The 18,135-nt window shown below is 31.5% G+C and overlaps 1 protein-coding gene across 3 annotated transcripts in view; it reads left to right on the top strand.

Annotated features, from left to right (window-relative positions):
* Positions 1 to 18,135, top strand: part of LOC129237120 (voltage-dependent calcium channel type A subunit alpha-1) — a 241,212-nt gene that overhangs the window by 70,515 nt on the left and 152,562 nt on the right. For all 3 annotated transcript variants that reach the window (XM_054871587.1, XM_054871590.1, XM_054871589.1), the window contains 2 exons: positions 294 to 398; positions 17,321 to 17,518. In XM_054871587.1, coding sequence (XP_054727562.1) covers positions 294 to 398; positions 17,321 to 17,518 — 303 coding nt within the window. The remainder of the gene's footprint in view (positions 1 to 293; positions 399 to 17,320; positions 17,519 to 18,135) is intronic.

Below are 18,135 nucleotides of genomic sequence, written 5' to 3'. Positions count from 1 at the left end.
TCAATTTCTGCGTATGTGATTTCTAAAACATCTATTGGCTCATGAATCTATTGATCCATGAACCGCACGACCTATAAATCCAAGAAAATCGTATTAGAGAAAGGACAAACAACTAAAATATTTTACGGAGATTTATTATTCATGTCAGAAAAAGTTAACATCTGCACACAAATTAGCAGATAAAGTTAGTAAAATTTTGCACAGTACTGCATATAGCTAAAATTAACTGACAAATATTGAGTCATTTTTATATTGCATCCGACATTTTTACATTCATTGCACTCTCTTTACAGCACGAAGAAGAAATGCGGCGAAGCGCAAAAAACTGAAAAGTTTAGGCAAATCGAAGTCGACAGACACAGAGGAGGAAGAAGGCGAAGAAGATTACGGAGACGACGGTATGTATCATCTGAAATTTGGCATGCAATTTAGCGAATATTATCTTATTAGCGCAAGCGCATATTAAATCGCACAATACTTTAAAAATTAAAGAAGTCAAATTGGGTATAATTATGCAAAAATGTTTACCAAATACACTGGAAAATATGTTAACAACGCATTGTTTGGTCATCTTGAAATACTTAGCATGTTACACAAAACTAGTGTCAGTTTGACAAACATTCATTCACACACGAAATTTTGTTGTTGTAAATTGTAAACTCAAGTGCGCATGAGCAGCCAATCGAGAAGGCGACTCATGTTGCCACCAATACTCGAACATAAGCACACAAAAAAAATTACCGATTCTTACACAAAGCGCATTCGATTCATTTGGTTGTATGAAAACAAAAAGTATTAATTGATTTGTAATTTTGTTGTTGTTGTTCAATTTTATATTACGAATATCTTTCTTTTGTTTATCTGTATATTTTTTATCTTTCTCCTCTTGTGTTGTTTTGTTGCTTGAAACACCGCCTAAATGCTCGTACATGCGTGTGTCGGTATGTGCGTGTTAAACGGCACATGTCGTATATATAAATGTATACACAAATATATTTGTTCCACCACAAACTAAATGTCAACAGAGGGTGGTGAAAAAGGCGACGAAGGTAAATCTATTGTTTAGTTTTGTCCATTCATTTAGTTTCAAGTCAATATAAATGTTTCTATTTGTAAAATATTTATTATGAAAAATTTCAAATACTTTTTGATTCACTTAAAAATGTTTTATGTTTTAAACTCATAGCGTTCTTCTATTTGTAAAATAAATTGCTTTTATTCGAAGACGCATTAAATGCTACAATCTTTTAAAGTTAGCTAAAGTTCCTTCTAAAGCTTAGAAAAAACTCCATTTTAAATTCCAAGATACAGAAATAGATGTAGATAATATATTATTTCATCAGTTCCTAATATGCAGCCTCTTAGATTTATTTAATTTTATTTTAATTCTAAACAGCGTACGTTTATTCATTTTCACTTTATCGCGTACTACCTGAGAAGATGCCCAATAGAATATTCCATGCTTTTGCCTTAGACTGATAGTGGACGATCCATCAAAATCACATCCTTTCATATCGATTAAAAATAAACATGTCACACCCTGCATCATGAGATCCATTAGAATAAATAAATTTTGTTGCAATGGCATAGTCGTGGAAAACTTATATTAATTACAACTAAGTAAAATAAAAATAGTTTAATAAAATTAAATGGAATAAAACATAGTAAATATAAATTTAAAAAAATTAAATTAAACTAAAATAAAACCAAAAAAAAATTAAATATTGTAGAATAAAGCAAACAAATTTAATAAAATAAAATACAAGGAATAATAAAAATACAATTAAATTAAATGAGATAAAACTGAAATAAAAATAAAAACCAGAATAAAGTAAAAAACTAAGCCATACTAAATTATAGTAAAATCAAATAAAATAAAAATTAAAAAATTAATCAAATAAAATAAAATAAAGTAAAATTACAGAATTAAATTAACCAGAATTAAAATTAAAAAATAAAATAAAATGTAACAAAATAAAGTAAAAATACAAAATAGAATTAAATAAGAAACGAATCAAAACTAAAAAAAAAACAATGTTTTAAAAATAGAATAAAACAAAAAAGTTGAATAAAAAAACCTGGATTGAAAAACATGAAATAAAGTACACTCAAATAAAACAAAGCAAAATAAATTAAAATAAAACAGAAATAAAAGTATAAAATAGAATAAAATAAGAAAATTAAAGTGAAATATAACGAAAAAGTTTTAAAAATACAATAGAATAAAACTAAAGGGTGTAGTAAAATAAAATGGATTGTGAAATATAAAATTAAATAAAATAAAACCAAATAAAATAAAAATAAAACCAAAATAAAATAAAGAATAGAACAAAAAAAAATTTAAATAAAATAAAGTAAAAAAAATATCGTAAAATAAAAGTAAACTTAAAAATATATATAATATAAAATTAAGGTTTTTTAAGTTCAAACAATTACATTAAACAAAATTTCAATGGAATAAAACTTAATAATAAAATAAAATGGATTGCGAAACATCTATATATTAATACGATGAGCAAAATTTTGTTGTATCTTTTTTTTAATATTTATCGTCAGAGAAAAAAGTTGAAACATATACAAATGGATAGCATATGTGGAGACGGTTTGCACAATGTATTAAAATAGATACATAAGTGAATAGGTGCAGGTAAAATTAATCACACTATTCTACTTGTATTATGATATATCATGTTATAATATGTATCATGATATTATATACATATATGTATCATGATATAAAAGTTTTTGAAATAACTGGAAACTTATATATTGTGAATCAATACTATTATAAATTTGATTCAGAAATTGTGATGGTCATGGATTAATTAATGATTGTTTTTTATTATGGTTTTTACAAACACAATTAATGTTTCAACTTTTTCTATGACTATAAATACTAAAAAAAGGTATGACTAAGTTTTGCTCTCCGTATTTATATTATATAATGTCGAGTAACGTCGAAATTTCGACGTATGTGCAATCCTAGTAAAATTAAATTAAATAAAACAAAATACTATAAAAATAAGGATAGAACAAAATAAAAAAAATTAATAAGATAAAATTAAGCAAAAATAAAAATTTTAAATAACATGAAATAAACTGAATTTAATTAAGCAAAATAAAATAAACTAAAAATAAAAAATGTAGTGAAGTAAGAGACTAAATTTACAAAATATATAATGTAAAATTAAAGTTTTTTTAGATTCAAAAATTACATGAAACAAAATTAAGGAAAACATATTTAATATAATGAAATAAAAAGCAATATATATATATATATATACTATAATACCATATAACGGGTTTTCCAATAACAGGTGTTATCTAACGCTTTTGAGAGATGATTAACAATTTTTTATGGCCGGAATTGGATGGTATTGATGTGGACAACATTTATTTTCAACAAGACGGCGCTACGTGCCACACAAGCAACGAAACCATTGATCTTTTACGGGAAAAGTTTCCGGACCGTATCATCTCTCGAAGAGGTGATCACAATTGGCCACCGAGATCTTGTGATTTAACACCTTGTGACATTTTTCTTTGGGGCCACGTGAAAGAGAAGGTCTACGCCAACAGCCCAGGGTTGATTCAAGACCTCAAAGATGGAGTTCGTGAGGCTATCAAGAACATAGGGCAACCACTTTGCAATTCGGTTATGGAAAATTTCATGAAAAGTATATTGTCTTGTAAGTGTGGTCGTGGTGGTCATTTGCCTTATTTTCCACTATTAACGGTATACCTTGCTCTTGAAATAAACATCGGGCTATTTATATTAAAACAAAGCATTTTTCTTTGAATATCAAAATAACACCTCTTATTTGAATAACCCTATATATATGCATATATATCATACTAAAAATAAAATAATATAAATAAAACTTATTTAAAAAAATAAAATAAAATGGAAACCAAAAAATAGATAAAACTAAAAAATGAAATTGAATATATAATATATAAAAATATTTAAATTAAATACAATAACCCAAAATAGAATAACGTAAATAAAAATTATTTAAAAAGAAAAAAAAATAAAAATACAAATAAAACAATTGAATAAAATATACATAAAACAAATAAAAATAAAATAAGCTCTGGAACCATAACAAATAATAATAATACATCAAGTAAAATAAAATAAAATAAAACAAAATAAAATAAAATAAAATAAAATAAAATAAAATAAAATAAAATAAAATAAAATAAAATAAAATAAAATAAAATAAAATAAAATAAAATAAAATAAAATAAAATAAAATAAAATAAAATAAAATAAAATAAAATAAAATAAAATAAAATAAAATAAAATAAAATAAAATAAAATAAAATAAAATAAAATAAAATAAAATAAAATAAAATAAAATAAAATAAAATAAAATAAAATAAAATAAAATAAAATAAAATAAAATAAAATAAAATAAAATAAAATAAAATAAAATAAAATAAAATAAAATAAAATAAAATAAAATAAAATAAAATAAAATAAAATAAAATAAAATAAAATAAAATAAAATAAAATAAAATAAAATAAAATAAAATAAAATAAAATAAAATAAATAATAAAAATACAAATTATTTAGACGAATGTTTATTTCTAGCTTAAATAAATTACATAAAATAAAATAAATAATATAAAATAAGCAAAACCAAAAGTAAATAAAATAAAATGAATAAAATTTATTCAAATTGAAAGAAAATAAAAACAACAAAAAATTAAAAGATGAATGTAGATACATCAGACACAATTAAATAAATTGAAAAAATAAGATAAAATAAAAAAAAATAATTAAAAAAGTGAAGTAAAACCAAATGAAGTGGAAAATGAAAATAATAAACAAAGTTAGATTAACTTAAATGAGAAAATAAATGAAAATATAAAGAAGTTGAAATATAAATAAAACAATTAATTAAATAAAACGAGATAAAGTAAAATAATATAGAAAATTCGAATAAAATGAATATATTGAACAAAAGTAAATTAAATTAAATTCAACGAAGTAAAATTCAACTAAAACAAGTAAATACATAAAATAAAATGAAATAAGTTAAACCAAAATAACATAAATTTCCTTCTGTGGATTTTAAAACAAACTCATGATCATTAGTTTGTTCTTACTTTATAAATAAATATATGAAAACAACAACATTTCAATAGTGATCATATTCTAAAAAAAATGAGCATTAGGTTTATAAAAGCTGTTTATTTAGTTTGCTTTCATTACCATTCAATACAAATACTTGATTAAGTCATCACCCTACTTTATATTTATGGTTAGCGATTTTTGTCGATTAATGGGTCTCATCAACTCACTTCCGTTTAATTTAATTCAAGGTACTGTAAGTTAAAATAATATTTGTAGCTTTTTTGATTCAAAAGTTTAACGATGGCTCCGATTTTCAAAGACTGGTGCGCAATACCAACTTCTGGAACATTAAAAAATAATACCAGAGTCTACTCCAGAGAGTAAGGTTAATCTAAAGCTGAAAATAGCTTCCAAGCCACTAGTAAGGCAGATACTCGTGTAATGTATGAATCCAGTTCCGATATTGTTTCCAATTACTGAAGCCTTTAAGTTAAGTCAATCGCAAACTAGTGAACTCGTATTTATTATAGGTCAACAAATTTTCACTACTAAATAGCACTCTTCAATGCTCATATATTGTATTTAGTAAACTTTGAAATAAGGGTCTGTAAAAAGTTCCAGACATATGAGAGTTGTTGAATAATCACCGGCCAAAGGATTCTGCAACTGATATTTCTATTTTATTCTCATGCATTCATAATTTTGCTTATTTGTTGAACTCTACCTATTTAAAATGTATTCTATTTCGCCCTAGTGAAATCGCCGTATGAACTTTCACTTTCAATTTCAACCAAAATCTACTGTATGCCTTTTTCTATAAAAGTCCTACCGATTTTAGCCTGCCCTTTAAGTACTGTAGTAAGTACATTAATATGAAAAATTGTCGAGGTGACAAACATTATACTTGTCAATAAGTCTGTGTGCCATAGTTATTCAACGCAGTGTGTTGTTACTCATAATAGCCTTCAATATATCCTAGGTAATAAGGAATTAAACATATATAGGTATAGCTAAAAAATAACTTAATTAATGAACTAAAAAAGTTAGAAGTATTTTTCTGTCTGTTTCAATGGGACGCGTTCCGTTTTCTTAAGGGCTGGTTCAAGGTTGCATTTGGCTAAGCCGTAGTCTAGAAACATGAAGAGTGACGTAAGCGGTATTTTATATATTTGATTTATTCTGGATGATAATAGCACTATAAAGACTACCGATCTGTCATCCTGACATCCTTTGTAAAGCCATTAAACAGTTAATATTGATGTATGAGATGAGAGGATGATTAGTGCTAAGTGGGCGAAAAATTGTAAAGAACTCACGTCTTATGGGTTCAACTCCGAGTTTATCAATTAAAAAAATGTTAAAGATTTTAGTTGCTGAGGTACGGCTTAGTAGAGGGGATACCGGTGAACGCTGCTAAGGCTTTTATAAGGAGGATGACCCTGCAGCAAAAGCAGACTACGACTACGAAGTACTTTCACATTTTACTGGACAGCAAATTTTATTGAAAACTTGACATGCAAGAACGGACGAAGAAATCTTCGGCAGCACTTTGACTTGACAATATGAAATCAATAAATCCATAACTTGCGCTCTCGCAATGAAATTTCACAGAAATTTTCAGACTAACACTGTATTGATTTGGTAGGCAGCCTTGACAACTTGAACCCAGGATATATATATAACATATACGCGCTTACACCCTTTTTGGGTGTATGACCGAGCTTTTCCTCCTATTTGTGCAGTGTGTCTTGATGTTGCTCCACACACTCGGAGGTTTGCCATTGCCTGCCGATGTTTGGTTTTTAATGCACGGAGATTCGAGCCCGCGCACTTCCGAATGGTAGTCACTCACCAACCCATTCGGCTAAGGTGATCTCAACATATACTGTCGCAATATACGAGTATTGTATAGGATCGAATCTAAGATGGCCAACATCGTATACGTGACCTGACCCCAGGTATGAGCTTCGAAGAATTTTTTTTAGTCCAAACGGAATTCGTTGGTTGGCATTCGACAGAAGCTGGCATGACATACTTTACACAGATAGTTAAAAAATAGAAACAGGGGAAATACTAAGCTCTAAAATAGATATACGGTATGGTCGGTATAAGGTATACTCAAATAAAAATAAAAGTTTGAGGAAAAAGAAATCCATTATTTTCGCGGTAGATGGGTGTAGTGATCGATATATCGTAAAGTAGCTATCAAACAATTTAAAGTTTATGCTCATCGTCAAGTAGATATTTCATACTATAAACATTCTTTCGTTGTTTGTTTCATTCAGTTGTGAGTTACAGGGTGTTAACAATGGAACTACAAGACATTTTACAGTACATTTTACAGTTTTCCTTTGAAAAAGTCGAAAATGCAAGCCAGGCCGCTGTAATTGTGAATGGTGTTTCTGGTGCCGATACGGTAACAACTAATTTCGTACAATTTTTGGTTAAAAAAATGTTGGTAATGTCGAAAATGTCGATAAAATTACAGAAATAATCGAAGTTGTTAGTAATCCTAGCATCGCTCAGGAGCTAAAAATCGACCATTAAACAGTTTTAAACCATTTGCACAAAATTTTACGTAGAAGTAATAGATATCCTTTACTCCAAACTCATATAAATGGATATTTGCACAATGATAGTCAGGCGACCATTAAAAATCGGCTTTCTCAGAGTACTTGTTTTATGATTGTATAGGTAGTAGATTATAGCGCACGACTATCAAGTACCAGTTAGAAGGTAGGATGCGCTCACTTTCTTTCGCGTTCAAGTCCCGGGACAAAGAGTTTTAAAAGGTAATGAGCATTAAAGTAAATTGGCTAAGAAACCATGTTTTTGTAGGAGGTTTTTACCGAGTGTCTGTACCTGGTAGTAGGCATATTCAGGCACTGTTTAACCAGTTATTTGGTAGTATTTTCAGTACTTTTTGTAAGTTTATTTTCATATTTTGTCGTTTTAGTCATTTGATAATAAATACTAGGTTCCATATTTTGAAATCAACCTCTATAGCTTTAGGGCCTCTATTTAGCATACTAGCTTAGTACGACATATGCATTAGTTGCATATACACATATACACACATACTCTTACAGATTAATGGCCTAGTGAAAGGACGTGTACTCATTTCACATGTGTAGTTACACAAATACATAAGTAGTTCATATGTTGTATATAAAACAAATATATGGTGTGCCTCACACAGCTACTGATTATATTAGTTTACAAGTATAACCTATAAAGTATTTACACACCTAAACATCAAGGCATACAAATTGCAGAAATAGGCTTTATGTCCAAGCTAAATACCTACTACATATTTTGAACCTCTCTTAGCACTTTTAAATGCTCTTCTCTTTGTTGTTTATGTCACATTTGCTCGTTACATACATATATCTGTACATATGTATAGGAAATGTGCGACTTCACCAAATACTTGTTCCTTTTTCATGTCTATAAGTGTTTTCACTATTAGATTTCTATAATTTTAGCAAGTTAAGATCCTGTTATAAAATATGTATATAATATGTACATGCATTGTTCTCGCCCGTAATGCAATAGAAAACGTGTTTACTCGTGTTTGTTAGCGGTTATCGAAAGTTACTATCTTCTTTATGTTACTTATTTCGGTTTACTTTCACTTAATTCTTAATTCGATATAAAAATTATTTGACATATGATTAATGCTGAAAATATATATTTTTAATTTCATTATTTTTCTCAACAAAACAAAAAATATAAACAAAAATTCATAATATTATTATGACAAAACGATGTGTAAGTAAAATGAATATGGAATTTATTTTCTTCACATGATTCAATACTAAAACTCATCTGTTCTTTTATAACTCACCTCTCACTTAATCGATAAACAAATATTTAAACACCCAATACCATATAGTGCAAACTTATTTACCAGCAAGAATGTAATGTTTTCAAAGTCATACCCTCAGCCAAACAACCATTTCACTGTTAGTCATGAATTTATTCACCCTCTAACCGTCATACAATATAAATAATATGAAAAAAAAAACATCGAATCGTAAACACAATTATACGATATCAAAATATTCGAGACAGTTTGTTATTAAAGATTAAAAAGTTGGTAGTAAATTTCCCAGAGTGATTAATTTCTATATTCTAATAGCATATTTCCACCAAGAATGTAACTGCCGTTATGAGCTCAGGAATATTAAGCGCAATAGGGTTAGCACAGACTAGATATAGTCATGCTTTAAATAACCGTTAAACAAGGTAATAACGAGGATGTGGCAACAAAATGGGGTGCAAGCGCTAGTTCAATTCTGGACGAATCAGCACTTAAACCAACCAAACAACCAGGGTTAGCTAAAACAAAAAAAGAAAAAAAACAGCTTGATTTTTAATTACAATTCAGGTTATATGTCTACTAGAATTGTTTGAATTTTTATGTACTAGGAAGAATTATCAGCAAATTTTATGTTTTTGATTTGCTTTTTTAGCATTTGCTACATCCAAGGAAGGGCAGAAAATAACTCCGCAACTTTTCGTCCGCCTTCTATGGAAACGAAACTATAACTAATGCTAAAAGTTTTTGGCATTTTATGAACTCTAAAACAAAAAGGTTTGGTTTTCCAACCAGTTTGGAGTATGAAAGCATTATTTTCAACTATACCGACGACTGTTGGGATTTATTTGCAAAGTGTATGAAAAGTGTGACTCTATGTCAGTTTTAGCCTCATCCACTTCATCATGTCAAGTTTTAAAATTTGGGAGGATGACGTGCAACTTGCAACTATGAAGCTTAAACCTAGAATTAAAACGGACAACAGGGGACTTTTCTCCACAATTATTCAAAACTTTCTGTGACAATGGTATTTTCATGGATTCGTGGAAAGTCTGCTCGATTGAGCCTATTTACAAATCTGTGTGTCTGCAAGTACAAATCTGTTGTTTAGCAATGTCCTTTAGCTAAAATATTCGATTCCATTATTTAATCACGTAAATAAGTTTATTTGTAACAGCCAATATGGTTTCATGCTCGGGCAAATCAGGTTGTTCTAATCTAATAAGTGTATTTCAGCCCAGCTTATGGCATCAGGAGGAAACTCTTGGAATTCTTGACAAGCTTTCTAAATAACAGGAAATTATTTGTAAAAATCGGTTTCATTGTCTCTAAATCTTTAGGACAGGCTTCTTCGGGTATTCTGCAAGGCCAATTGTTGTTCATTATTTTTGTAAATGCCTTACGAATCATTTTAAGTTTGCCAACTGCTTAATGTTTGCAGATGATGCAAAACTTCTACTCGTGATACGCAAACCATATGACAGCAATAATTCTGATAGACTAGCCAAAATAAGTTAACTCCGTTCAGGAGTAACTGCGCTTTATACAAGAACAATTTCAAAAAAATTTGTTCACTTGAGTAATTCGATGTTCAACTGTATTTAAGAGTAAACTGCAGGTAAACCTAGGTGGAAATAGGCTACATTTTAGAGTAATTGCTTTAAAAAATTGTAACTAAAAAGTATGTTATTTAGTAGGTGTACAAATAGAAAATCGCCTTTTTATGGACAAATGCTCAAAAAGTATCTTTATAATATCATAACATTTTTTTAATATAAATGAATATTTAATCTATCGAACGATTTCTCGTGATTGCACTATGGTCTAACTTCCCCTTCAACTATAGTACTAGTTTGTGAAATGAATGAAAAGTTCAACCAATTATATAGTGGTAATTTTCTTCCACAAAAATGCTTTCCAATTACACCTTTCGAAATGAGACTTACTGTACACGTTCACTTTTTGTTAATGCCTTGGGACTAGGTTATAAACCGGCAAAATTATGAAGTCTGATGCTGCAGCGCAGGCGGAATTTTCAGCATTTGATACAAAAGTTGAAAAAGCGCATGCTAGCATTATGTTAAATAGGAAAGCATGACAGTTGTATCACGTTAAGCATTGCACAACTTCGTTGAGGGTTTGGAATAAGTTAAAAGAAGTTTATCGACCTTCGAAATATTATGCTCTTTAAGAAACTTCTTTGTCTTCGTCAGTAGGAAGTCAGAAATGTAAAAGAGCACATCAACGAGTTTTATGCAGTATGGGAGCAACTTGAAATCCTTACTGAAATCCTTACAATCATTTTACTTTCAAGTTTTTCAAAGTCGTTTGATAATTTTGTTGCGGCGATAGAACAGTGTGAGACATTGCCTTCTCTCAACGACCGGAAAGTCACGTTGTTAGAAGAGGGTGAGAGAAAGCTGCAAACAGCGAATATCAAGACCATGGTTTTCGTTCCAAAATTCAACGTTCATAGCCATGACAGTGAAAAGTAAAATTTTAGAATTAAGGGCTATAATTGCGGTTTGTCCCGACATATTACCAAAAAGTGGGCAGTCAAAACATAAACAAGTGTCGTCTTCTATTCTTGCATCTATTGCACCGGTGTGTTAGAGATTTATTTTCTAATTTTAAAGACAGAAAAGAAAAAAATGGTTCTTGTGGGTGATTGAGCAGAATTGCGTAGCCGAGCATACTATGGCAACCAAAACATACCTATTTAAGAAATATAGTGGTTTCAAAGGCATCCGCCAATACAACACCGTTTGAAATGTCAATGAATAGAGGAAGCCAAGTGTATTACATTTAAAATCGGCAAGATAAAGTTTCAAGCAGAGGGAGCTGAAAAGGTTGTCGTTAGTCGACGTGTCGTATTCGTTGAAGGCACATATCCATATCCCTAAACTATTTCGTAGCGGAGGGCGTGAAAGTCCTAGAAGGAACGAAATACTTTACACTTGCTGAAAGCACGTAATGTGAAAATCCTTCAAAACGTTGCTGAAGCTTTAAGTAGGCAAATACTCGGGGCAGTGGGAAGACTTCATGCAGAAGGAGTGTAAAGCACTAATCAAGAATGATTTAGGGTTGTTAGTCGATTTGCCTGCAGGACAAACATGAATTTATTGGTCCCGAATAGGCCACATTTTGCTTTTGATAAAGCTAATGTGTCTAAAATGGTATCCATGGTTGAAAATTAAACCCACTGTTTTTTGTTTCAAAATTTTACTGATATCAACTTTATTTTTAAACATATAGAAGTTAGAGAGCATTTGCTATTATTATCTGTCTGATTCTTTTTGCATGAGGTGATCATTTTTTTGTACCTTTCCTCGTTTTTTTGGTAGATGAGATTTATATGGAGGAAGTGGATAACAATATAGCGAATATTTGTAAGCAAAAATTTTAAGTTAGGTTAGATTAATGTAAACAGTAAAGGGAACAGAAAAGGAAATGAAATATGCTGGCGCAAAATTAATTATCCTACGGAAAAATTTATAATTTTTGCCAATGACGTTGTGCGTCAATCATATTTGACAATTGTGAACTAGGCAGCTGCAGCATACAAACAGACAAGTAATGGAGCGCTTAAGGTAGGTAGGTAGGTAGGGTGGTTGTCGCAAGACACACTTAGACCTTCAGCAGGTCCATTGTGATACCACTGGAGCTTATCCTTACTCTACGTGTTCCTTTTCAAACCATCCGGTTGCTTTAATAAACGAGCAGAGCTTCGTTAGTTTTAGATGGGCTATGTCCGCTACATCGGTTAGAAATGCTGTATCGAGAGTGCGCAGCCTTCTCATAGCTAGGCTTTCACACTCACATAAAAGGTGTCTGACTGTTTCCTCTTCTTCTGTATTAAGACAGCTTCTACAGAAATCGAAGTAAGGGAGTCCTAACCTTCTAGCGTGGCTGCCTATTAAGCAATGACCAGTTAAAACACCTATCATTTTTCTTATAGATTCTCTGTTGAATCGTAGCAAGATCTTCGATCGACCGCTGTTCCAGTTCGGCCATGTCTGTCTGCTTAGTTCGCATGTTGTGAGGTTTTGCCAGGTTGTATTTACCTTTTTGATGGTTTCCCTGTCTATAAGTAATTTACAAGTGGCTATGGGCATGGGTATCAGCGCCTTATCCGGTTCGAGACCGAGCGTTGTACCGGTTCTTGCGAGTTCATCCGCCTTACAATTTCCTGCAATGTTTCTGTGGCCTGGTACCCAGATAAGGTGCACCTTGTAGCACTTAGATACGTCATCTAGTAGTTTAAAACATTCTAGAACTGTTTTTGACGAGTGTGTTTTTGATTCCAGCGCTTTTATTGCTGCTTGACTGTCCGAGTAAATGAAGACTTCATTTGCGGATAATACTCTCGTTTTTATCTCTTTAAGCCCTTCTTTTATGGCAGTGACTTCCGCCTGAAATACACTGCAATGATCAGGCAAGCGAAATGATTGGCATACTCCGAGTTTGTCGGAGTAGACCCCTCCGCCTACTTGATTGTCTAGTTTTGAGCCATCTGTGTATATGTTTAAGTCATTTATCTTGACAATGAGCCCGTTATCCCATTCCTCTTTGGAAGGAAATACTGTGACAAAGGATTTATCGAAATTGATGTCCTTGGTCTTACAGAAATCCGTTGTGCTGGGAATGCAGGGGAATTGTTCCAAAATTGAGGAGTGCCCTCTTTGGTACGTTCTGAGTAGGCCGATTTCTCTTAGTCTGAGAGTTGCTTTGGCAGCTGTTTGCTTACCGTACTGCTCTATTGGTAAAATGCTAAGAATAATATTTAGTGCATCTGTGGGTGTGGTTCTGAGGGCCCCGCAATGGAGCGCTTAAAGGTGAAACTAAAGATTTGCATCCCTGAAAATAATTTTCATAAAAAAAATTGGATGATTAATTTTAGGTCAAACTAAAGATTTCCATCAGGCAAAATATTTTTTTTAACCAAAATGTTATTCTTAAAAAAATTGGATGATTAATTTTGCACCATCCTCTATTTGTACAATTATGATACATAACAGCTGTTTCTGAAAATTTCACAATTTCGTATTATGACCAATTTTCTGGCCCGAGCGTATATGAAGCGGAGGAAAATTCAGAAATGTTAAATGACGAATTATTTACATCTTGACAAGAATTTACCACAGGCGCCATTTACTGCGATACAACGATTTCTATTTGTACACCGATAATTATTAGGGAAATACTTTTAAACTGCGAGTGAAAAATTAGGCTTCATAAAAAATACTTAAAATTTGATTTCTGTTTTCTTCTAAGTGTCGATCTACTATTTATTTGCGTAATCTGTGTTAACCTAAAATCAATATTTAATTAGTGATACATTTAACTTCCAACTAAGTTCTCGCTGTTTTGTTTTTTGATGAAAACACAACTTTATTCTAAAAAAATGGTTACAAGTGAATCATTGCCCATCCCAAGTATTGCCCATCGATGGCTACTACTTTTTTGCATCTTTCTGGTACATTTCGTAAACCGTTGTGGTAAAACTGTTCGCTTTTTGAGGCTATCCACGGATCAAGCCATTTTTTGATGTCTTCATATGAATGGAGCTGCTGGTCAGCTAGACCATGTGCCATCGATCGGAATAGGTGATTATCGGACGGCGCAATATCTGAATAATGTGGCGGGTGGAGTAAGATTTCTCATTTCAGTGTTTCCAGGTAGGTTTTAACGGGTTTGGCAACGTGAGGCCGAGCGTTGTCATGCTATAGAAACACTTTTTCATGCCTCTCCGCATATTGCGGCCGCTTCTCGCGCAGTGCTCGGCTCAATCGCATCAATTGAAGTCGATACCGATCCACAGTGATGGCTTCGCTTGGTTTTAACAGTTCATAATAAATAACACCTACTTGGTCCCACCAAATACATAGCATAACCTTCGCAGTGTGCGTATTCTGCCGAAGCGACGACGTAGAAGCTTGACCGGGCTGTTCCCATGACTTTCTTTTCTTTGGATTGCTGTAGTAAATCCATTTTTCATCACCTGTCACGATGCGATGAAGAAACCCCATCCTTTTTTGCCGTTGGGGCAGTTGTTCACAGGCGAAAAAACGACCTTCAACATCCCTCATAAGGAAACCAAGTCCCCTTTTTCTGAATCATTTGCAACGCATGCGATCGCTTGGAAATGGATTGGCGGGCAACTCCTAATACTGATGAAAGCTCTTCTTGAGTTTGATTCGGATCCTCCTTGAGAAATGCCTCCAATTCAGCGTCTTCGAAGGTTTTTGGCCTTCTTTCACGCGGACGGTTATCAGCATTAAAATCACCGTCTTTGAAGCGACGGAACCAAACTTGGCCCGTTGTTTCACTTAACGCAGCATCTCTATAAACTTTTTGTAGCTCTCTATGCGCTTAAGACGCCCTTTTTCGAATGAAAGAGGGAAATCAACACTTCCCGCAAATGACGATTATTCGGCACAAAATCAGACATTGTCACAAAACCAAAAGTATTTGATAGCAAAACAAAATCACTAATGTGTCAAAGCAGTTTGTTTACTATATGTCTGACCTTGGTTTGTGACGTTTGATTAAGGGGTTATATACCTTGTGTTTTTCAAAAAAATCAAAATAAATTTTATTTCTTTATCGTAAAGTACAATCCCTTGAGAACATTTTCCAAAAATTTCATAGAGATCTGAGCAATAGATCGAAAGTTACAGCGTTTTAAATTGTGCGTCGTCACGTCCTGAGCGTACGGCCTCATGCGGCGCTTGAAACTTTAAACGCGATTATCTCAAAAACGTGTTTTTCCAAAAATGCTTTTGCGGTGGACGCGATTGCAAAAAAAGTATTCAACCGATTTTTATAATTTTTTTTTTAAATTGTTCGTAATTGATGTCGCCTCTCAGTGAACGATCAACTTTTTATGTATAAATTTTTATTTTGCAGATATGAATTTTTTAATGCCAATTTTAGGACTGTAGAAGTGGAGTTTTTTAAAAACATGTTCCCATTTTCACAAAAATCAAAATATTTAATATATTGATCGTTCACTAAGAAGATATAACCCTATACTAATGAAATCTTTTCGATTTTTTGATTTCAGTTGACTTGGTGGACTTGAATCGCGTCCACCGCAAGCCTCTTCCAAAAAAAGGGTCTTGGGGGAAAACGCCATAACTCCGCCATTTTTAAATATTTTTACACAAACAAAGCCTTTTTTTTTCTTTAAACATTGTAATATCCAATAATAAAAACTTTTATACAATAAAATTATTGCTACATATCTTTAAAAAAAACCCAACTTTCGCTAATTTCACCGGACCACAAGGTATATAACCCCTTAATGGTAAATTCGACTAGCACACACTGCTGGTGGCATCTACTGACAAACAGCGAGAACTTAGTTGCGCACCTAATATATTTGGGGAAAAATTTATATTTATTTTTGAAAAACTGGCAAATTAGCTTAGCTATAAAATTGCAGAAATCGTTCCAATGTATAAATCAATTTGCTTTAAATAAGTTCATATACTTTATTACACTATTTCTCTTCAACTGAGGCCATGTAAATGCTTTAAGATAAAAGTTTTAAGAATTTATTCACATATATATTCACACAAGCACAAATACAATTTTTATTTCAGTTCTAATTTAATTTAACTTTAATCCACTCATTTTTTTTTAATTGTACTCTTTTTCGCTAAAAAAACACTATCATTTTAAATAAACGTGAAGAATAGCATACAAATATTTAGAAGCTTTTATTGTGCGCTCTATGCTGCTTAATAACTTAGCTTGCCAACGCTATTTACTATATACTATGTATTTATACATGCACACATGAATAATTTAACAGCATCCAACAGTCTTGAAATTTATCAAAAAAACAATATATATTAGTAAAATTTTTCATTTAATAAAAAATAGAAAATAAAAAACCATAGTTAAAATTTTTCAAGAGCTTATAATTATTTCAGGAAAAATGAATGCATAAGGGCCTCTTAAATGTGCTTAAAAAATTTTTGCTCAAATTGTTTCAAATAGAGTTTTTAGCATTATATAAAAATGAAGTGAAGAAATAAGAAAAAATTGTCTAGGGTCTTTCGTAATTCGCCAACGATATGCAGCGCAAGAAATTTTTAAGGCAGTAGCTCATTATTCAATATTCTATGTGCATTTCTGTTTACATATATACATAAATACATGCAATATACTCGTACATATGCATATGTATGTGTTTAACATTTTCTTAATGTATTTACATATATATATATACTCCTTCCTAATGCGGTATTAAAACATGCTCGTACATTATTTACCTACATACATAATTACTATATATATTCATTACAAGTTGATTCCCTTTATGTATGTATAATATTGATATCTTCAAAACTTTACTAACTCAAGTGTTTTCTTCCATTGTATTGTCCCATTGCGATTCTAATAACAGGATATCTTAAATCACGCCCGAAACCTCAAGGCAGCTGTACGGGCTTTTGGCGTGCCGAGAAACGCTTCCGCTTCTGGATACGGCACACGGTGAAAACGCAATGGTTCTATTGGTTCGTCATCGTACTCGTATTCCTGAACACTATGTGCGTCGCCGTAGAGCATTATGGTCAACCAAAATTTTTAACGCAATTTTTATGTGAGTATACAAATGTATTTCTATGTCTTTATAAGTACATAAAAGCGAAATTATTACAAGTATAAATATATAATATCGGCCTTGGAGACGAATTGGGTGCGCGGACTGAATGATGATCTAGATATATTGTAGTAGAATAACAGCCTATGCCAAAACGAATGGTCTAAACTTAAACGCAAACTAAACTAAGCTTCTGCCAATACTCGTAGATTATGACGGATAGTCCTAAGCTTGGTTTCAAAATGAACTTTCGCCTAATCTGCTCCCATCACCACCTTCTCCCTACAGCCTCTCTAAAATATATTGTACACTAAGAAATTTGTGTCATATCTGTTACTGCCTACCACTCAATACAAAGCTTAGTTGTAATTATTTCATTAAATACACTGCTTCCAGTGGCTGTATTAGGATTTAAATTCGAAGTTTCTCCCTTACCGCTGAGACATCGAAAGCAAATGAAAATATCAAAATCATCGCTACAGGCTTACGAGATAAACCGCGCGCAAAAGAGCGGTTGCCCTGGGACTTCCAAAAACTAGTTAGTTCTATTAGTCATTAATGATGAAAGGCATATATGTATATGAAAACAATTGCACGACATTTTGTTTTATAAGAAG

The sequence above is a fragment of the Anastrepha obliqua genome, chromosome 2 (genome assembly GCF_027943255.1).
Source record: "Anastrepha obliqua isolate idAnaObli1 chromosome 2, idAnaObli1_1.0, whole genome shotgun sequence".
Classification (NCBI taxonomy): domain Eukaryota; kingdom Metazoa; phylum Arthropoda; class Insecta; order Diptera; family Tephritidae; genus Anastrepha; species Anastrepha obliqua.
Note: the sequence above shows the minus strand (reverse complement) of the source record. Positions and strands in the feature narration are given on the sequence as shown.